The following is a 21,396-nucleotide window of genomic DNA, read 5'->3' on the forward strand; positions in this document are numbered from 1 at the left end:
GTTTTGTGACAGGAAAGCTTCGTTCAGCAGCAAGTTTTTTGTAATGATCAAATGGCATTTGTATATAAAAGGAGGCTTTTTTTTACTACTATCTTATTATCTTTGAGTTTAAAAGATGGATCACGCGCGCGTGTGTGTGTATGTGTGTGGAGCTCGCTCGCACGTTTTTATTGTCACTGCCAGGATTACAGCTTTACCTAATTATAAGATACACTGCGTGAAGGTTGCTGGATTTCTTCTGTCTGATAAGGTCTAATATGTCTCGTTAGATCATGATCATATGTATCAGAATATGTCTGTTATGTCAAAAGTAATCAGTAATGTAATCAGTTTTCTAATGCAATATAGTTTATATTTATTATATTATTTGTTTTATAATTGTATATTACTTTATTTTATTTTATTTTTTTGGTATCTTGTATAAACCTCTAATGCTGACGGACAGTAAAAACGCGTGCGCGAGCTCCACACACACACACACGCGCGCGCGCGCGCGTACATGAACACCCACACGCACACGCACTGCCATAATTGACTTCAATTTCAACATGAAATTATTTTGCAACAATTTGACTTTTTTGTTATATAATAAATGTTTATCATTAATTTTCAATATTTCATAAAGATTGCTTTTTGGTTTTTGGTAAAGATAAAAATTATTTTAAAAAATTTTAAAAATAATACTTAAGTCAGATTTAAAAAATATATATATTACTAAGAAAAAAATATTAGCTCCAGGCTAGTGAGTGCTCACTCCATTACACTCCATTACATTGTTGTATTTTATAAACGCAGCCAATTTATTATAGCCAATAATAAACATCCAACAATCGTTCGGCAATTTATATCTTTCTATTCCGTGTTATCTCATCTGCGTTTGTTATTAATATTTTTATAGGAAATTGAGCTCCTCGATCCACTCTGGATTAGAAGGCCGAGCTTGCAGATGTATGTTTGTTTGCGCGCAAAAATTTAAGTATATAGATACTCCTATATATGGTGGAAGAACACAGGTGAGCTCATGCGCATATATTTCTAATAGCCAATGAGAAATTGATGCCAGATACCTCCATCTTGCCGCGGTACAGTTTGAATTTGGTGTTATGTCATTAGTGTAATAAGGGGCCTTTTTATACTGACGCTCGACGCTTGATTTGGGCGTCAAAACTGGTCACGTGACCAAATTCATCGGTAAGAAGGCGAAATAGCATCAAATATGCGAGCGTCGAAACAAGCAATTGATTGAAACGAGCGTCAAGCGTCAAAGCTGAACACAGTTGAGCTTTTGCCATTTGACGCTGGAATTAAAAAGACTATCACGTGACCTATCACGTGATCAAGTTTGACGCCCAAATCGAGCGTCGAGCATCAGCATGAAAAGGCACCTTAATAAGGATTTGGGCGTCAAACTTGATCATGTGATAGGTCACGTGATAGTCTTTTTAATTCCAGCGTCAAATGGCAAAAGCTCAACTGTGTTCAGCTTTGACGCTTGACGCTCGTTTCAATCAATTGCTTGTTTCGACGCTCGCATATTTGATGCTATTTCGTCTTCTTACCGATGAAGTTGGTCACGTGACCAGTTTTGACGCTTAAATCAAGCGTCGAGCGTCAGCATGAGAAGGCCCCAAAATATACGATGACAGCTGCAAATGAAGTAAGCACAGCGAGAGAATCAACCGACGTCGCGGAAAAGCGACAATAATAAACTTCTATAGATTTGAGTATTGATTTTACATCTCTTTTTTAGATATGGATGGGTTATGCTATTACTATTATACTATTAAGGGGTCATGCCTAGTTGGAAAGGCATGATTTTTGGGGTTTTTTATAAGAAAGTCAATTTATTTTTTCTTACAACAAAAAGTTGATATCAAAAGTACATATATTGAACAACATGCAGAATTTTTTTCGTTAAAAAATATTGCAAATTAAGAAAGTTACGGCCACTTCTGATTTTTCAGAGGTGTCGTGTGGTGACCACGATAACTCCAAGCTAAATCATCTGAAATCAAAAAACTAAAAAGATTCTGTTAGTATATGTGTAGGCTATTTGATAATGTCGACTGTATGCGTGGCGAGGTGGACAGGAAAACACAAGTATTTCTCTAATGCTCTATATAATATATTTGCTCTTTGTACACGTCTGAATGCTACGACACGTCTGAATGCTACGACACCACGAGCACTTCTGTTGTCACACAACGACCGCACGTAAGCGTGGCGCCCCGAGGCTCGCGCCACTCGGGAGCTGCCCTCTAGAAGGGCGGGAGCACGTCGCTCGTTCAAAGCCCAGCTTCTCATACTCCCTCCCTTTGTGCGAGCGATCCGTGTTCGTCTAATTTTCTTCTTTATCTGTAACATATCAAAAATCAGTTATCGAGTAAAATTGATCTCTAATTCTGTTCAAACTCTAAATTCATTATATTGTCTCTTAGATATGCAAATGCTTCTAAAGGTAAAGGTTTTGTCATAATGTCTGCCAAGTTCTCTTTGGTCTCAATCCATTCGACTTTCACCTTCCCTTGATCAACACACTGCCTAATAAAGTCTCCATGAGTGTCAGCCATATGTTTTCTGTTTCCAGTTTCTTCTCTTTCTTCTAAGTTTTTCTTTATTTTTTTCTAAGTTATCATCAAACATTTTAAGTTTGTGACTTCCATCCTTCTTAGTGCAGTTTCCTGCTGCTCTATTATCACACCAGATTGTTGCAGGCAAGAATGTTTTTCCAACAACATATCTGAGCGATTTGTCTAATGAGATTACTTCTTGACAGGCTTCACTCATTGCTAGATACTCTGCTTGACAGGTAGAGAGTGTGACATATGTCTGTTTATGACTTCTCCATGCTATCACATCTCCAAATATTTTGATTATATATCCTCCAGTGGATGTAGAATCAATGCAATCTCTAAAACTAGCGTCTGTCAGCGACTCTAACTCATCTGTTTTACCTCTAAACATCAATCCTCTATTTGCAGTTTCTCTAAGATATCTGAAGACCCTTTTTACAACTTGCCAGTCTTCTTCCGTGGGCTCTAATTGTCTTCTTGCTAAATAGTTTACTGCAAAGGCTATATCAGGTCGTGTAGCATTTGCCAGATACATTAAGCTTCCTATAGCTTCTCTATAAGGTACTCTTTTAGTTTCTTCTCTAATACTCTTTTCTTCTAATTTTCTGTTTTTATTGCTCACTTTTCTGGTGACCATAGGAGTGTTCTGAGGCTTGCATTCATTCATATGAAACTTTTCTAATATGCTCTCAGTATATCGCGTCTGATGAATATACATACAACTTTCTTCTTTGTTTCGCTCTATTGTTATTCCCAGAAAGTTCTTTGGTTCCCCAAGATCCTTCGTCTCAAATGTTTCACTCAACTTCTTTTTGATTTCTTCTAATTTCTTCTGATCATTACTTGCAACCAACATATCATCTACATAAAGTAATACGATCACTATTTTGCCTTCTTTCCTCCACGTGAACAGGCATGGCTCATGTAGGTCGTTCTCTAATCCAAATTTCTTAGCCTCTTCTGAAAATCTCTTATTCCATCTTTTCGGACTTATCTTCAATCCGTACAAAGCTCTATTCAATCTACACACCTTATAGCGTTTTTTCTTGGCTGCACTACCGCCCACTAGTGCAACACTCAGGCAGTGTAGCGTGTTTCCATGGCTGGTGGCAAGCGAACTTATTCGGTGTAATGTGTTTCCGTGGCTGCGGTGTAGTGCAAGTTTTATGCACGAAGTGTGATTTTGCTACACTGTCTCAAAGAGACGGTGTGGAGCGAGTGTGACTTAAATTATAAACATGGAAGCCAATCGGGAAGAAGATTTTAGCACAATAATGAAATGTATCGATATATTATTTTCATCGAGTGAAGAAGAAGACGACGAAGAATTCTTGCAGCTCGCAATTCTGCGTGAAAGAAATAAAATCCCGAAATTAAAAAATTTTGTCACTGTTGTTCGGGAATATTCAGATAATGAGGTTAGTATTGAAAAATTTTCCATTTAATTGGTAAAATATAAATGGAATGTGACAAAATATGGAAATAGTGAAAATGAACATTTTCTTCCATTTGTAATAGATGTTATTTTAAATCCATTTTTATCTATCTGAATCCAGATTCTGATCCACTACATATATGGTTGAACGGAATTAAAAACAGTTTTGTATGAATGGCCATATAAACTCTATATTACACTATCATTTATGTATTGAATCAATTAAAAACTGCAAAAATATTGTTTGAATGCTTTAATAAATTTTTTGTGTTTTAAATGTTGAATTCACAAGAAAAATATTTTCTGTGTTAAAAGAATTACAATCACTGTGTTTTCTCAAGAAGTTTTGAATTAAAAGAATATACAATAATTCACTTTATTTTAATGCCGTGTAATGAATTGAAATGGATTCATGGCCCGCGTAACTTTTTTGGATTGAAAGAATAGGAATCACGTCGTTTCAATCCCGTGTCATGGATTAAAATGGATTTAAAAAAATTCAGTAACTTTAATTGGATAGAAATGGATTCAAAAGATCAGAATTTGGATTCGGCTCGGATCAAACAATCCATTTTAATCCATTTTCATTTGCTGAGAATAGAAATATATTGGACTTGTTCTGAGAAAGTATGTGTCTGTCTATTAATTACATATATTTGCTTTATGAATTTCAGTTTTGAAGACATTTCCGATTGACCAAGGATACGGCTTATAAATTAATTGAGAAATATAAACAATCATCTTGCCCACCATTAAATAATCATGGAGGAATTGAGAGACAGTCGCCAGAAGAAGATGTGCTGGTATTCCTGTGGTTTGCTGGTAATAAGGAATCATTGCGGTGTGTCGCGACGCTTTTTGGAATCTCCCTCAGAACAGTTTTTTACCAATGTAACAGAGTCATGAAATATTTGACTGAAATTGCGGGACAAGTCATCAAATTTCCAGATGACTTAGACGAAGAAGCAAGATCCTTTGAAGAGATTGCGGGATTCCCAGGTGTTATAGGCTGTATCGATGGTTCGTATATAAATATAAGAACACCAGCTCATAAAATCGCATCGACGTATGCTAATCGACACGACAAGACATCTATAACATTGCAAGCAATATGTGATGCAAAAAGAAAATTCATCGATGTGTTCACTGGAGTTCCAGGCAAAGTTCACGATGCCAGAGTCTTTAAATTAAGCGATGTCAAACAGAAGCTGCCACAAATATGTGGGAAAAACTATCACATTTTAGGTGATTCCGCTTATCCGATACGCGAATGGCTACTTGTGCCATTCAAAAACTATGGGAATTTAGGAGAAATGGAAAATAGATATAACAAAAAACACTGTCAAACTCGCGTACGTATTGAAAATGCCTTCGGTATACTAAAAGCACGGTTTCGACAACTATTATTGCAGATCGATATGCATAAAGTCGAAAAGATCACGAAATTTATCGTCTGTTGTTGCGTTTTGCACAATCTGTGCATAGACAATAACGATATATGGGATAAAGATGACATTCCCAATGAAGAGGAGCCATTCGTAGCTTATCACGAAGATAATACAGAAGACGATCTGAAAAATATCGGGGAATTGAAACGATTCAGAATAATGCAGTGCCTGTAATAAAATATATTTTGTAATAACCATTTGTTTGCTTTTGTTGTGCCCAATATCTCTAAAATAGGTATCACACATTGCAAGTATCACAGTTTTTATCAAGTATGTTAAGTAACATATTAGTTGCTTTTGAGCAAGCTGAATCTTACAATAATTTTACATAGTTGCTTTTGAGCAAGCTGAATCTTACAATAATTTTACACTAACATTGTGCCTTCTAAAATCTAAGAAAACTAAACATTTTCTTTAATGACTAAACAAAACCTTTTTTCCTCCCGCTGATCAAGAAATATTGTGAAGCACTTAAGTACGTGAATATCTTATTTAACATTGCTTGCTTTGAACAACTAAATCTGACAAACGTGAATTACTTAACATAAACATTGTGCTGTTACAAATCTAACAAACTAAACAAATATAAATTATAAATAAATCAAATAAATAATGCCTTTCTTTAATAATTAATAAAATCTTTGGTTTCCTCCGGCAGATCATAAAAAAAGTGTAAAGCACTTAGGAACGTGAATATGACTTGCTTTAAAAAAATTAAGTAAAAATAACTAAAATAAATTATTTCCATTATGGATGTCTGCTGTCTTAGTCTGTCATTCCCGTTCAGGGTTTCTCTGCCTTCCACTCCACAATTCGCGTATCAATGCCATCTTTTCTTGGTGTCGTTTTTCTCGAGCTGTTTCTGTCTTCTCATGTAGTTCTTCCAATTTTTCTGCGATAGATACCTAATAATAATAGAAAAGTTAGTGTAGATCAGGACAGTTGAAAGCAAAACCAATCAAAGTTTTTGTAGAAACAATAATTTCAAAAAAATTTGAAAATTTTTAAATTGTTTAAACCCAAGTCATTTTTTACGGCAATATTTCATTATACGTAACGATTTATTTCATAACACAATTTTAATATTTATTGAAATAAGGCTCATCCTTAAAAATTTCTATTTGATTTGTACATATTACAGAAAGTTTTTGTAATAGAGGTAATCAGTATTACATTTACTTACAGTCTTTTTGTTTCCTGGTGAGCTATTCTTGATTTCTACAGAAACGTCTGATTTCTTAAACCTCTTGACACCTGTAGCAGTTCTCACAACTTCCGGCTCAATGCTGTCATCGGTGGAAGCAATTTTGTGTAATTCTTCCTCGAAGGGTACATCTTGCCTCGAATTACCTGATCCGGAATTATTTTCAACTGCAGACTTTTTTCTCCGTAAAACAGTTTTGTACCGGTTCTCAACTTGGATAGATGTTCGTACTTTGTAGAATTTTTGTGAAATTTCTTCTGCAATTTTTAACCACATTGCTTTTTTTGTTTTAAATTTTTTTTGCGGACCGATTACTGGTAAGTAGGCATAAACCTGATCCAATAAATATTTGGTCTCGTCATCTTGCCAATCTGAAATCAGTATTATTTTATTTTTATAGGCTCAATTATTACTCTGATTATTTCATATAAATCTCGAAACGAATTCTACAAAGAAATAAATCACATTTTCAAAATTTTGTACTCATATCTACTCAATCATTAATTTCTCATTCTTAATGTAGTTTTTTAATTTGTTCAATTGTTTGTCACCTTTATTGTCACCTTTATTTTCACTACTTCCTGAACAAGACGACATTGGACTGGTAGCATCAATCTTTATGTTTATGCCCCTTGGATGTTGGTTTTCCGAGTCGCTGGTGTCGGTCTCAACGAAAATGCAGTCAGGATTCCTATGACATTTCGTCATATTTGTAAAACATGATACTACGATAGCGGATTGTCAAAATATTAATAATGAGAGATTATATTTGTATTATTTTAAGTATGAATATATTTAAATTGAAAATTAATAAGATTAAATAATATCCAATAAAAATCCAATACAAAAGTATGCATGGTTACATACCCATATAGCATGTCCAAATCGTTTCCTCTTAAAATTTCAACGACTTTGCCTTTACATTTAATTTGTCCAGAGTTAATAAGAGACAATATTTTGTTGACTGCAAAGTTATTATCATCTAGCAACACAAATAATATTAAGAAATATCAATAAACATCAAACAATAAAATTATCTACTGTGCTATACTAGAAGTCGAGTGGATTCAGGTCTGGCGAGTATTGCGGTTACTGTGATTATATCGACACAACACTATCGATGAACAGAACCGAACATTACTAAACAGAGTGGGACGGTCTTGACTAGCAGAATATCCTACGAACATTGTGTGAATTGTTTATCAAAGAGACTTCGCCTAACCGTAAAGGCCAAAGGAGGATATATTGAAATTATTAAGACCAAATAAAATAAAATCTATTCAACAATAAAAAAGTTATAGCGTTTTACATAGCGAATCATATCAATTGCCGGACCCTGTAGTAATGTTTTAATGTTAATGTATGTAATAAAATAAAAAATAACCTCCAATATACACGCATATTTTACTTACTTAAAATCCGATCATACTCCTCTTTCTGATCAGCTACGTATTCCATCTCAACATCACAATCTTTATTAACTTTAAAGTAAACAAACATTTTGTCCGACATTATTTTACCGAATAAAGATCCTGAATGCAACTTAAAATTGCCGCAAGTCCGTGGTCTGAAATAAACACGACAGCATGAAGTGTGTGTACACCACTTGAGTGCAGTGCAGCGCTTACACTAAACTGGTACAGTGCAAGGCTACACCAAGTACGCCCTCAGTGCGTTCCAAGAAAAAACGCTATTAGTCTTCTTGGTGTTTTCATCCAGTTTTACTCCCTCTGAAATTTCCATATATATTTCATCTTTTTCTTCTAGAATTCCATTTAAAAACGCAGTCTTAACATCTAGCTGACTAGCGTATAAGTTATATTTATTTATTATTGCTAATATAGATCTAACCAGTGACAGTCTTGAAACCGGTGCATATGTCTCTTTTAGATCATACACATTTTTGTCTTTACATCCTCTTATCACCAGTCTCGCTTTATATCTGGTTGATCCATCTGCTTCTAATTTCCTTTTAAATATCCATCTTGAATCTATTATATTAGGTCGTCTTCCATCTAATTTCTCTAATGGTCTATCGACAAGTTCCCACACTTGATTAGCATACATAGATTCAAGTTCTTCTTTGACGGCAATTTTCCAATTCTCTCTTTCGTTACTTGATATAGCTTCTTCATAAGTAACAGGCTCTCTGTTTAACGATGCCATAAGGCATTGATGTAATTCATCTTCATTCTCTATATTCCGTTAAATATTTTTCACATTAATATAATTAGCAAAGCTAACATCTTCTATTTTTCTCCGCACATGAGTGTCTCCATTATCTTCTAGTTTTCTTTTAGTTTTACTTCTAGTCATTGGAGCTTCACTTTCTTTTCGTGCGTCCTTCTGCTTCTGTTCGTCTAGTTGTGTTGTTTGTTTTCTCGGTCTACCTCTTTTCCTTTTCTCAGGAATCTCTAGTTTTTGTTCTCCCTTTTCCTCATCCTCTACAAATTCTTTCATCCAATTTTTATCTAAGTCTTTTTCTTCTTCTATTTGACTGTTTTGATATACATTTTTATGTTATCTTTTCATTAAATCTAATGTGTCGGGACTCTATAAATTTTCTTGTGCTTGGATGCCAGAGTATATATCCAGTGTCAGTATATCCTACCAACACACCTCTAATAGCTCTCTTGTCAAATTTCGACGTAGGCTTTGGTACTCTTGCATATCCAATGCATCCAAATCTCTTTATTTGCTCGAAATGACAACTTATTTCTGATGAGAACTTCTTCAAGGGGATCTCATACTCTATAGTCTTATGTGGAGATCTGTTGTACGCATGCACAGCAGCGTCAACTGCCAACTCCCACATACTCTTTGGTAATCCCGAGTCGAACATATATGTTCTTATTTTCTCTTGCATCGTTCTGTTGAACCTTTCTGCAACTCCGTTATGCTCTGGAGTATACGGTGACGCGTAAATGGCTTCTATCTTTTCTGTATCCAGTACTTCTCTAAACGCACCTCCCGTGAACTCCTTGCATGAGGTATTTCTCTAAAACCTCTCCAGACTCGTCTTTCGTCTTTAGTGAGTATGCTTTCGCCAATCTAGAATAATCGTCTATAAAGGTTATTATAAACCTCTTTCGTCTTTAGTGAGTATGCTTTCGCCAATCTAGAATAATCGTCTATAAAGGTTATTATAAACCTCTTTCGTCTTTAGTGAGTATGCTTTCGCCAATCTAGAATAATCTTCTATAAAGGTTATTATAAACCTCTTTCGTCTTTAGTGAGTATGCTTTCGCCAATCTAGAATAATCGTCTATAAAGGTTATTATAAACCTCTTTCGTCTTTAGTGAGTATGCTTTCGCCAATCTAGAATAATCGTCTATAAAGGTTATTATAAACCTCTTTCGTCTTTAGTGAGTATGCTTTCGCCAATCTAGAATAATCGTCTATAAAGGTTATTATAAACCTCTTTTGTCTTTAGTGAGTATGCTTTCGCCAATCTAGAATAATCTTCTATAAAGGTTATTATAAACCTCTTTCGTCCTGGATAAGATGTATGTTTTAATGGACCCATGATATCCGTATGTATCACTTGTAGTGGTCTCTGTGCTCTATTTCTGTTTTCTTTAAACGGCAATTTTGCCATCTTTGCCATTATACAGACTTCACACTCTAATATGGAGTTATCAAACTTAACTGTCTCTAATCTCTTTTTTACTTTTTGTAACTGTCTTAAATAGTTTAACGACGCATGACCTAATCTAACATGCCATAACATCGCCTCATTTATTTTCTCTAATTTCTTTACTTTTTCAATTACTGAGCTTTCACACATTTCTTCTATATTCTCTAATGTTTGTATATCTTCTAACTTAATGACTTGATCGAGTTCAGCATTATTGTGTTCTATATTTTCGTTCACATTTGTGAGCTCTCCTTCATTCTCCCTCCCAATCGCAGAGCCAACATTGTCTCTTTCGTCTAATTCTCCCTCCGAAATTGATAATTCACTGGTCTGAATGTTTGCTTGCGATTGTTCAGGAGACTCACAATGTGGAACAATTTCTGCTCTACATCTATACACAGCACATTCTACACTTTCATTGTCCTCTATATTATTGTTTTTAACCTCAAATTGCATAATCCAATTTGGTTTCTCATAAATTCCTTCGAAAACAATTTTATTTGTTAGTTTATTGTAAACTTTAAATACTTTATCATCTAAATAAATACTGAACCCTGCATCAGCCAGCTTTCTTAAAGATAGTAAATTTTCGGATACTTCCTTTTATTATCTACTCTTTTTGTTCCTCTTTGCGCAAATCTACCCTTTTTCTTTATATTTTTATTAACGGTTTTATTTGTATACCTTTTTCCTCTAAAACTGTTCGTCTGGGCTCCGGCATTAGGACAGCTATCACCCTTGTGTCCTCTAATCTCCTGGCAGTAATAACAGAACCAGGCCTCTGATCCCGCTAGTGGGCAGTCCTTCGCCATGTGACCCAATTTGTTGCATCGGTAGCACTTTACTTCTTTGTGCTCTTCTGCGGTAGCCCTCTGCACTCTAACTTCTGGTTTCTCTAGCTTCTCTCTAACTTCACTCTTAGTCTCTGCCTCTAACTGCATCATGAAAGATTTTATTTCATCTACATTCATTTCTTTAAGATTAGTTTGTCTTCTAATTAAATCTACATTTCTCAGTTCCGGCACATTAATTGACACAGCTTGATACAATGCAGATCTTATTTCTTGTTTTGTGAGAGGTACCGCATCTTCGCTTGATTCATATTCTCTAATTATTGAATCAAAGCGTTCGCAAAAATCACTTACTTTTTCGTCTTTTCTCATTTTAATTTGATAGAGTTTAGTTCGTACCGATGTATGAGTAACGTTTACTTCACTCTTTTTATAACCTCTTAATTTCTTCAAAATTTCTTTTGGATCTTTCTTATGTAAAATCCTTTTATGATAATTTTCATCTAAATGATTGATTATTATATCTCTAACTAGACTTTTTCTCTTAGCAACTTTTAATTCGGAAAGATTTTCTGGACTATCAATGTTTGAATCTATTACATCTAATAACTCGTTATTCATCAATTCGGATTTTAAATAATCCATCCAAAGATCAAAGTTGGATTTTTGCGTCAGCTTATATTCTCTTCTAATATGCAACCTTTGACTGTTTAATTCTACCTCTAAAGCACTCTTAATTGTCTCTAAACTTCTATTTTTCTTGACTGAACAGACTGTTTCATCTAACTTTTTCTTTTTAGGCTCTACTTCTGATTCTTTAACCGTTTGTATACCGTTTTCTACTTTACTTTGCGTATTCTGTTTATTTACCTCTAAACGTCTAATCTTTAGTTTCTCTTTCTCTAAATTTACGTGGGCGACTTCTACCATATTTTCCTGTTTCTTGTAAAGTATCTTTGTCCCTATCGGTAGTACAGGACGATTTTCAGCCCATTCTCTATTTACATCTATGTTTTCTATTATTTTGGGTTTGCCGCGTTTCGGGATTGCACCCTTTGCTTCAGTCTTCTTCTTGTTCTCTTTTTCTTCTAAACAAAAATTTAAATTACTCTATCTCTGAATACACAAGTGTATTATCCTTTTTGATTGTTTTATTTAAAAAAAAATACTCTCTTACCTTCATCTTTACTCATCGTTTTATTGCTACCTCTTTCTTTCTCTATCTCTGTGACCACGCTGCTGTCACTATCGTAGTCAACCAGTGAATCTTTGTTTTCTTCCATCGGAAGATTTTTCGTCTTATCTTCTTCCATCCTCTAAATCGGGATTTAAATATCAATTGAACATTGGCATTCCTCTTTTGACAAGATAAACCAACATTCATATTGACCGATAATAATTTACAATTTCTATCACTAGATCTCTTTCAGCGATAAAAATTTAATGCTTATGAGGCTATATAGAACGCACTGCAATTCACAATAACCCCAAAGCGAGAAAACCACGCGCCTCTGCAGGGCTATCCGCACGCGCACACCACTGTCCGTTGCGATCTCCAGCACTGCTGAAAAGATCTATGGGAGCTCGGGTTGATCACGCACGCGCACGGGGCCCATACAAATTTACGCGGCCTCCCTGTACAGTAATCAAGCTACACCGCACAGCTAGTCATGCTCAATTACCGACCCGATACATGTCGATTTTGAAAATTTATTCCATACACATGCCTGTATATATATATATATATATATATATGTGTGTGTGTTATGGCGTCGCATCGATGCTATGTTTTCCAATCGATCATGCGTCAGCGCGTGCCCGGCAACGCGTCCCTCGCGCCAAAATAGTCACTCACTTTTCACGATCGGACTTTCGCGCGCCAAAAAAATGACTCTCGCCGTTCACGATCGGACTTGCACAGGCACATCGCTTTTCCCGCCAGCTTGTTACCAAGCGGCATATATCTATCTCTTTCTATCTTACACATATATCTCTAATTCTCACACATCTATCTCTTTATACATATATCTCTAATTCTCTTACACATCTATCTCTTTATACATCTATCTCTTTATATCTCACACATCTATCTCTTTATACATCTATCTCTAATTCTCTTATTGTCACTGTTGCTTCTATTTCTATCTCTCAAGAAGAAGGCAAAAACATCTATCTCCTTCTAACAGCATTTATCGAACGAACGTTCTTATATGCTGAAAATTCTCTCGTTTTGCTCGTCAGCAACGAGGAATATTATTTACTTAACCTCTAATCTTCTAGATTCTTCTAAATGCTTTTCGTCTTCTCGATGCCCTTCGCCGGTGTCTCACACACTTCACGTTACACGTTCGACTTTTGATGTTTTCGTGCTTCATTCTTCACGCAGGGGAATCGTGCCCTGGGCCCATAACCTGTAGGCTATTTGATAATGTCGACTGTATGCGTGGCGAGGTGGACAGGAAAACACAAGTATTTCTCTAATGCTCTATATAATATATTTGCTCTTTGTACACGTCTGAATGCTACGACACGTCTGAATGCTACGACACCACGAGCACTTCTGTTGTCACACAACGACCGCACGTAAGCGTGGCGCCCCGAGGCTCGCGCCACTCGGGAGCTGCCCTCTAGAAGGGCGGGAGCACGTCGCTCGTTCAAAGCCCAGCTTCTCATAATATGAATATATCTTGAGATTTTATTAAGGTTGGAAAATATGCGTAGATTATACACACAGAGAAATAATATTAGGCTACTAAGATCCGACAAGCTCTGACCGTAAATGACATTTTATTCTAATTTGATTGTATAACATGACGGTCTAAAAAATTCTTTATTTATCTGTTAACAACTTTTTAGCAAACAATTGACAATAACTAAATCTGTATAAAAGTTACTTTGAGTTATACATATATTTGCAAGATATACATGCAACATTAGAAAAAAATTCTTTAAAGTAGGTGTGTTCAATATAAAGAAAACTAATACATATGAAACACAAGTAGAAACTTGCACATTGTTTCCTCGTAGTTTTTAATTGTGCAAGTAGAAACTTGCACATTGCTTCCTCATAGTTCCTAAGTGTGCAAGTTTTTATTTTATTCGAGGTATAATTATCGGTATTTATTTGTTTTGGCTTCCTCATAGAGGAAGCTTTGTTAGCAAATTTTTTGAAAAATGTGTTTTACGCTGCCGCTTTCTCAATATTTGAGATAGCGATTTATTTTTAATTTTATTATATTTTCCAGTCTTTTCTACCCCTATTTCATATATAATTGGTTAAAATTTGATTGATCAGATCAAGTTTTATAAAGCTTCTATGTATGTACGAATTCTTCGAAATTTCAAATGTGTGTAATACGAGATCTGATCAATCAAATTTTAACCAATTATATATGAAATAGGGGTAGAAAAGACTGGAAAATATAATAAAATTAAAAATAAATCGCTATCTCAAATATTGAGAAAGCGGCAGCGTAAAACACATTTTTCAAAAAAAGGAAAATCTGCATAAAATCTATACCGGTAGACCGATTTCAATAAAATTTGAGGAGGACATACTTTCTATGATACTCTATTTGTGTGCAAAAATTCAAACTGGTATCTAAAAAATTGTAGAAGTAGATGTGTGTACAAAAATCCGTACACACACACACACATACATACATACTTCCGGACATTTTTTACTAGTATGATTTTTCGACATTTTAGAACATTCTAAACCTATTTCCATCAAAATCTCGAAAAAAAATTTTTTCACCATTACAAAGCTTCCTCTATGAGGAAGCAATACATATAAAACAAACATGTAAAAATTATGTACACATAATTGTAAATACGAGCCAGACAATCCAAAGAACGGCAAAGGCAAAAACAATTTTGAGTATTTGGTGTATCCAATAAAATCTAAAATTAAAGAATTTTTTTTATTAATAAAAATTAACTTAAGCTAACAAAATTAATCAAAAATTAAAAAAAGATCTGTTACCTCTTATACTTGATACGACTAATTTCTAAAGTACTGTTATCTTCATTTAAAACATAGAGACGTATGCCCATATAATGATCAAATAAATATTTCTTCCAGTCAAATCCGACCATACTGAATTGAAATATCTTCTGATCTTCACTACTCAGATGACTCCACATCTCTTGAACATTGTCAGTTGAAAAACTCCATTCATTTGTGCGAAACGGTTGAGTCAAGCTGGAAAATTTGTCGATCTTCTTACATAACTTCCACATTCTGAAATGCATATAAAACCATTATAATTTTTCATATTATAGATAAAATTTTATTTAGTTTCGATACAAACTATGTAATATATGCTTCAAGTAAAAGAAACGACATTTAAATTTACGTGATGATACCTTGGGCTACGATTTGTACAGATGCTTATAGCATCTATAATTAAAGCTGGGAAAAAATGTCCGAGCCAAACGCAAATTCTATATAGAATTTTATGTTGCACGAGAATCATAAAAGGAAAATATATGGCATTATACATGGGGTACGCCTTATTTATGTCGACAAATGCATTACGGTATTCATTCCAAGTCGGTCCATCGACTGGTGACGCAAAATTATAAATTAATGTATTCTTGCCTCTCCTACAAGATAAATTTATTTAAACATAATTATGTTGTACATTATACTTCTTTACATATCAGAGTCATTTATAATCATATGCTAATGTTCTGTGATTACGGTAATACCTAATATTGTAAGCTAATATATTTAAATACACATATTCGCCCGAGTGTATTATGCTATTTAAAAATATGCTTCCTCCCCCCACAAACTATATATATATATATATATATATATATATATATAGTATTTTGGAATAATTTTATTATAGAATATTTTTCTGATATTGGGGTAAATGATAATAGCAACTGAATAGTAATTTTTTTGTTATTTTGATATGGTACTTTTCATATTTAGATAATTGTTATATCTTCATAATGTTAGTTTGTATAACAAGCATTAAGAAATAATATATATATATGTATAATAGATCATTAAAAATTATGTTTAAAAGATAATTTAAACAATTTATATAGTTACACCATTATCATGCCATTAACTGATGTTCTAATCGGGGATAGTACGATTTCCGAGGCGCTCAGACTTGACGGTAGTTTCTGGTAGTATTTCTTACGCTGAACAAAAAATTATATAGGTCTTATAGGGCTAACTGTTCTAGTTTTTGAGATATGCAGCATTAAAGCTTAAAATAAATATAATATAAATCTTTAATTTTTTTAATTATTAGATATTTTATATTATCGTATTTTATATTTATACTTTCTAACACATAAACTCTTTGCCTATAAGGCGAAACAAAGTATATTATTGTATATTATTGTATATTAGGTATACCTATATAATTTTTTGTTCAGCGTAAAAAATACTACCAGAAACCACAGTCAAATCTGGGCGCCTCGGAAATCGTACTCGTCCCTTATTCTAATCTGATGTTCCAAAAAATAATAGAAGTAAAATTTTATGTAAGTTAGATGTTGGTTAAATATCTCCTCATACCTGAATTGATTATAGACGTTCCACGCACTAGCGATCAAAGCATTTACCGTGAAATCGACGGGCACGATATTTGCCTTAACATCGGGATTACAAGAAAGAAATCTTGTGATACCAAGTGTCCCAGAGATCGTAACACCTTGTAGCCCATACATATTATCTATCCATCCGACAAGTGGTTCCTCGGCGCTAGATAAAACTGAAAGAAATTTTAATTATTTCTCGTTATGCAAATTCGCGAGAATCAAATTTATTGTTAGCTAAACGCGATACACACACACACACACATACATCCGCAATTGTTTATTATTATTTTACAATTATAGAATTTTATAGCACATAATTATGCAAACCAGTTGAAACTAATTAAATATAAATGTTATTTAATAAATTCTGTAGCAAAAAAAATTGTTAGTTTTTATAGTTATTCTGTTACCTATTGCAGGTCGAAATATTCCTACTGGCAAATTTCCGCTTTCGACTCTGAGAAGTCCTTCCGCAATCGCTTTTGTGAATGTATATGTATTCGGCCATTGTGAACTGATTCTAGCAAAACGATAGATTATCTTTCTTTATTAATATACATTGAATTATTTTATTATATTGAGCATCAAAGAATTACCTAGATATTTTTTTCTCAATTATGTTCTCGTGTAAGTTACGTGTGAACGTGATAAGGTCTTTATGATTAATAGGATATGAGTAGAACCGCTCTTCGATATGTTTCACATGGCAGTTCGCATAGGCTGTTGACACGTGAATAAATGACTGCAAGATAAACATTAAGCGTAATTTATGTTTCTCTCTTAAAATTAGTAAATATGCAAAATATAAATAATTTTGCCAATTATTATTACTAGAACACATATTAGATAAAAGGCAATACTTTTAAATTTAGCATGTGTTTAGCAAGTTTTAAGATGGTAGCGGTAGCATTAACGTTTATTATCGTAGAAGTTTTGATGTTCTCGATGAACCGTACATTTGCTGCCACGTGAAAAATTATGGATACCTATAATAAATATACATGCTTTAAGTAGGAAAGATATTTAGAAAAAGGTGCACAATTTATTTCTAATTGCATCGATAATTAATTATAATTAAATATATGTAAAATGTAATGCTTTTATAAATATATATATGCAATACATTATTTATTGCATTAAATGTAGTAGTATAGACAATTTATGATATTAATAATCTGAATTAATTACCTGATTTATCAGTATGTTCTTATCATTTTCTGACAATCCGAAGTCTTCTGTATCGAGATCGCCTATGATAGGTACGATTTTTTTGCGGAAATTGGGTACTTCATTTTTTACTCGGTCGAAAAGCTATGGATTACAAATTTAAATAGCGATCATTTACAAATATATATCACGTTCCGATATTGTATCCGAGATACTCACAGGTTTCTCAAGCATTTCATCTAATCGGCTTTCGGGACTCTTGTCTTTTTTCGAACGTATCAGCAGATATATCGTCGAAATATCGGGGCAACTTCGTAACAGTTTCTCAATTAATATTTTTCCAACAAAACCAGTACCGCTTATAAGAATTAAGAATAACAAAGTGACATACATACGGGGTGCAATAAAAGTCTGGAAACAGTCAAATATCTCGAAAACAAAACGTTTCTGAGAAAAATGTTTCGAACCAAAGTTGTAGGGTTTTAAAAGTTCTATTCAATGATCATATCCGTTTGACCTTGAGTGGAGGCGTCAAGGCGAGGTCAAGACCAACCTAATTTTTTTAAATGGAACACCTTTTTTTTTATGACACAGTATTAAAGGTGGCAGCGAGACGTTTCCAAAACACTACTTAAAAACCTATTTTCGTTAAAAACCTATTTCGTTGTGTGTGTGTGTGTGTGTGTGGGTGTGGGTGCGTGTGTGTGTGCGTGTGCGTGTGCGTGTGCGTGTGCGTGTGCGTGTGCGTGTGCGTGAGCGTGTGCGTGTGCGTGTGCGTGTGCGTGTGCGTGTGCGTGTGCGTGTGCGTGTGCGTGTGCGTGTGCGTGTGTGTGTGTGTGTGTGTGTGCGTGTGTGTGTGTGTGTGTGTGTGTGTGTGTGTCAGCAGAGATAAGGACCCCGCGGTTCGTCACTCCCGCAGTATTTAATGACTCCAAGACTCCAAACCCTCTCTGCTCTGTGTGTGTGTGTGTGTGTGTGTGTGTGTGTGTGTGTGTCGCATCGTGTCGTCGTCATCGTTGTTGTCGCCGCCGCCGTCATCGTCGTCGCTACCTTTTTTGCAACAACACCAAGTAAATCTTATCTCACCAGAAATGAGACAAAGCGTTTTAAATAAATTCGACCTACGATTAGGTCATTGTCAAGCAGCAGACGGAAGACAATTTGAACAATTAATTCAGTAAAAACCCGTTTACACACACACACACACACACACACACACACACACACACACACACAGGGGTGTAAGGTCCGACCATGCAACCTCCACGCGGTACATCCTGGATAATACTAATGCTGGCGGCACCGTAAATTCTAAAGCTCATAACTCAGGCAATTCTTAACGAAAATAGGTTTTTAAGTAGTGTTTTGGAAACGTCTCGCTGCCACCTTTAATACTGTGTCATAAAAAATGAGGTGTTCTATTTAAAAAAATTAAGTTGGTCTTGACTTCGCCTTGACGCCTCCACTCAAGGTCAAACGGATATGATCATTGAATAGAACTTTCAAAACCCTACAACTTTGGTTCGAAACATTTTTCTCAGAAACGTTTTGTTTTCGAGATATTTGACCGTTTCCAGATTTTTCTCGCACCCCGTATGTACGTGTATGTTGTATGTACATATACAGGCTGTCGCACGTTGCTACACGCGCGTGGTGAAATATTAAGAGAAGTGCTCTGTAAATAACAATGCACGAATGTCGCTCTTGTATAGCCATTATTATTTACTTAACGTTTCTTCCAATCCCTTGCTACGCGCCTAACAACGTGAACGTTGGGCTGTAGTTTTTCGTCGAATTGCACGGACGCATCCTGATTCCTGATATTTTTATTAATTAATTTTTTACTAATTATTATTGAGAAACTTACAAAACGTAAAGGACTTTTCGAATCAATTTTACCCGCTCTATCTGCCCACGAGCACTGGTCCGCATATTACATAACACTTTGTATATGTACCAGATAGCACAAAATGTTATTTGAAAATGCCTTTTGGAGAAATTCAAGGAACATTCAAAATAAATGTATAATTTAAATTTTGTGGACATTTTAATCCTAGGATATCCTTTTGTTATTCCGAGGAAGAACAAATAATAGCCATGCAAATACTAGCTTCAAAGACGTTTTAAGAATATTTCAGACGTTAATAGCCTTTTAATTATCTTAAAAATATTCTTTTACTTTATTGCATACATTGCACTTCTGTAATAAATACCTGTTATAAATATTGCCAGTCCGGCGTAAAAGCTTTGTATCGGTGTTCTGCGTACTTCAATTCCCATGTTTTATTCACTGTTTATCTGCGAAATTAATATAAAAATTAAGGCAAATAACCACTCAATTTTCTAATCTTCTAGATCGAATGTCCGTTTGACTCGACGTTGCTTCGAAGATTGACTGTTATAAAAGGAAGCTTGTCCTATATAGTTACGGGAAATTTGATTAATTATTGCGATCAAGTTTTTTCGCTTCGTATGATGTTTTTACACTTGTTCTTTTCTTCCATCTCCACTCTTATATAAAACGGCCGCATTAAGTCAATAATCGAATTCATTATTGCCTGTTTTCCGCGATGCTAATTGATTATCTCGATGTATTACGCGCGTTACTTCCTGTCAGATGTTATCTCGTGTGAAGCTTGAATCCCGACTCTTTTCACCATATAGTTATGTTTCCATATTCACTTTCAGTGCTGAAAATCTATAGTTTACGTCACGTATGCTATTGTTAGAAGTTAATTATCCGGCTGTTAGCCCGGTTTATTTGAAAATCACAGTTTTCAAGGATTTTTATACAAATATATATATATATATATATATATATATATATATAAATGAACTAGCTGGTTACCCGGGCTCCGCCCGGGAGTCGTTTTTCTTGAAACGACTTCGTTTGTGTTTCAATATCCTTATTGTGGACAAATATAAGGAGTGTGTCGGGTGGTTGATTTAAAGACGGTAGTTTAACTTTTTTGCATGAATAACACATTCTAAGTGCTTAAGTTTTAAACCTTTTTACTTGACAATGATCACGTAGTGCATCCATTTTCCCAATTATTACACTCGGATAAAATTGATATTCGTAATTTGAATCATAACTAAATGCCTCTAATTTTAAATTGGACCGCATAAATGTTTTCGTGGATTAAACATGTCGTAACCGGTCTTTTTCTACTCGAGTTTCACACTATTGAGTCATTTCCGCTTTTCCGATATTTCACTTACCGATCAGCGACAACATCCCTTGGTTTACCCAGGCGTTTTTTCGGGAATTTTGAGATTGCTCGCTCGCGATATACACAGAACCTCGGTTTTTCAATTAAAAAACCAAGGAATAAAATCGGTAATCACCGATTCTCACCAAATTCAATATAATAATATTCTATCCATAAAAAAAATTAGCTTGATATCTCAAAATTTGCAGAAATCAGAACAATTAGCAATAAGCAATAATACACAATGTTATCCAATTAAAAACGTAATAGGTATACGAGAATAATTGACGTAAATATGAATTATTAATATCAATCATAGTATGTAAGAAGACAGTTCAGCTTTAACAAAAAAGGTTTTGT

At 34.5% G+C, this 21,396-nt stretch overlaps 4 protein-coding genes across 5 annotated transcripts; all 4 read right to left on the reverse strand.

Annotated features, from left to right (window-relative positions):
- Nucleotides 1-1,867: 1,867 nt before the first annotated feature.
- Nucleotides 1,868-20,223, reverse strand: LOC143901971 (fatty acyl-CoA reductase wat-like). Its single transcript, XM_077414642.1, has 11 exons — nucleotides 20,037-20,223; nucleotides 18,044-18,182; nucleotides 17,846-17,968; nucleotides 17,518-17,643; nucleotides 17,254-17,399; nucleotides 17,068-17,177; nucleotides 16,635-16,830; nucleotides 15,458-15,697; nucleotides 15,075-15,332; nucleotides 14,910-14,992; nucleotides 1,868-2,005 (listed from the first exon to the last, which is right to left on the reverse strand). The coding sequence occupies exons 1-11, from the start codon at nucleotides 20,102-20,104 to the stop codon at nucleotides 1,941-1,943; spliced, it is 1,554 nt and encodes a 517-aa protein (XP_077270768.1). The 5' UTR covers nucleotides 20,105-20,223; the 3' UTR covers nucleotides 1,868-1,940.
- On the reverse strand, nucleotides 2,050-14,903 carry LOC143901978 (uncharacterized). Of its 2 annotated transcripts, XM_077414652.1 has the most exons (5): nucleotides 13,356-14,900; nucleotides 12,267-12,405; nucleotides 11,960-12,177; nucleotides 10,983-11,233; nucleotides 2,118-2,355 (listed from the first exon to the last, which is right to left on the reverse strand). In XM_077414652.1, exons 2-5 carry the CDS (start codon nucleotides 12,400-12,402, stop codon nucleotides 2,352-2,354), a joined length of 609 nt encoding a protein of 202 aa, XP_077270778.1. In that variant the 5' UTR covers nucleotides 12,403-12,405; nucleotides 13,356-14,900; the 3' UTR covers nucleotides 2,118-2,351. The 2 variants fall into 2 exon arrangements, with proteins under 2 accessions (XP_077270776.1, XP_077270778.1); XM_077414650.1 differs by lacking the exon at nucleotides 10,983-11,233 and having other exon boundaries at nucleotides 2,050-2,355; nucleotides 13,356-14,903.
- LOC143901977 (uncharacterized) lies at nucleotides 6,061-8,286 on the reverse strand. Its single transcript, XM_077414649.1, has 5 exons — nucleotides 8,073-8,286; nucleotides 7,528-7,642; nucleotides 7,212-7,351; nucleotides 6,640-7,031; nucleotides 6,061-6,361 (listed from the first exon to the last, which is right to left on the reverse strand). The coding sequence occupies exons 1-5, from the start codon at nucleotides 8,170-8,172 to the stop codon at nucleotides 6,230-6,232; spliced, it is 879 nt and encodes a 292-aa protein (XP_077270775.1). The 5' UTR covers nucleotides 8,173-8,286; the 3' UTR covers nucleotides 6,061-6,229.
- LOC143902014 (uncharacterized) lies at nucleotides 9,072-10,901 on the reverse strand (the record flags this gene model as incomplete). The annotated part of the gene is made up of 1 exon (XM_077414692.1): nucleotides 9,072-10,901. A coding segment is annotated over one exon (855 nt), but the record flags the coding sequence as incomplete, so codon positions are not given.
- Nucleotides 20,224-21,396: the final 1,173 nt, after the last annotated feature.

The sequence above is a fragment of the Temnothorax americanus genome, unplaced genomic scaffold (assembly GCF_048541705.1).
Source record: "Temnothorax americanus isolate GAGA-0224 unplaced genomic scaffold, ASM4854170v1 Scaffold37, whole genome shotgun sequence".
Classification (NCBI taxonomy): domain Eukaryota; kingdom Metazoa; phylum Arthropoda; class Insecta; order Hymenoptera; family Formicidae; genus Temnothorax; species Temnothorax americanus.

Bases quoted from the DNA above. Each gene is read 5' to 3' on its own strand.
- LOC143901977 (XM_077414649.1), bottom strand. From the start codon at position 8,172: ATGTCGGACAAAATGTTTGTTTACTTTAAAGTTAATAAAGATTGTGAT. The intron at 7,643-8,072 runs GTAAGTAAAATA...TTGTGTTGCTAG, and splicing joins GGAGTATGATCGGATTTTAA to ATGATAATAACTTTGCAGTC. The intron at 6,362-6,639 runs GTAAGTAAATGT...TATTATTATTAG, and splicing joins CACCAGGAAACAAAAAGACT to GTATCTATCGCAGAAAAATT.
- LOC143901978 (XM_077414650.1), bottom strand. From the start codon at position 12,402: ATGGAAGAAGATAAGACGAAAAATCTTCCGATGGAAGAAAACAAAGAT. The intron at 12,178-12,266 runs GTAAGAGAGTAT...ATTTTTGTTTAG, and splicing joins AACGATGAGTAAAGATGAAG to AAGAAAAAGAGAACAAGAAG. The intron at 2,356-11,959 runs GTAAATAAACAG...GATATGTTACAG, and splicing joins TAAAGATTAGACGTTTAGAG to ATAAAGAAGAAAATTAGACG.
- LOC143901971 (XM_077414642.1), bottom strand. From the start codon at position 20,104: ATGGGAATTGAAGTACGCAGAACACCGATACAAAGCTTTTACGCCGGA. The intron at 17,644-17,845 runs GTAATTAATTCA...TATTTATTATAG, and splicing joins AGAACATACTGATAAATCAG to GTATCCATAATTTTTCACGT. The intron at 2,006-14,909 runs GTACATAATTTT...TTTTGATTTCAG, and splicing joins GCTCGTATTTACAATTATGT to ATGATTTAGCTTGGAGTTAT.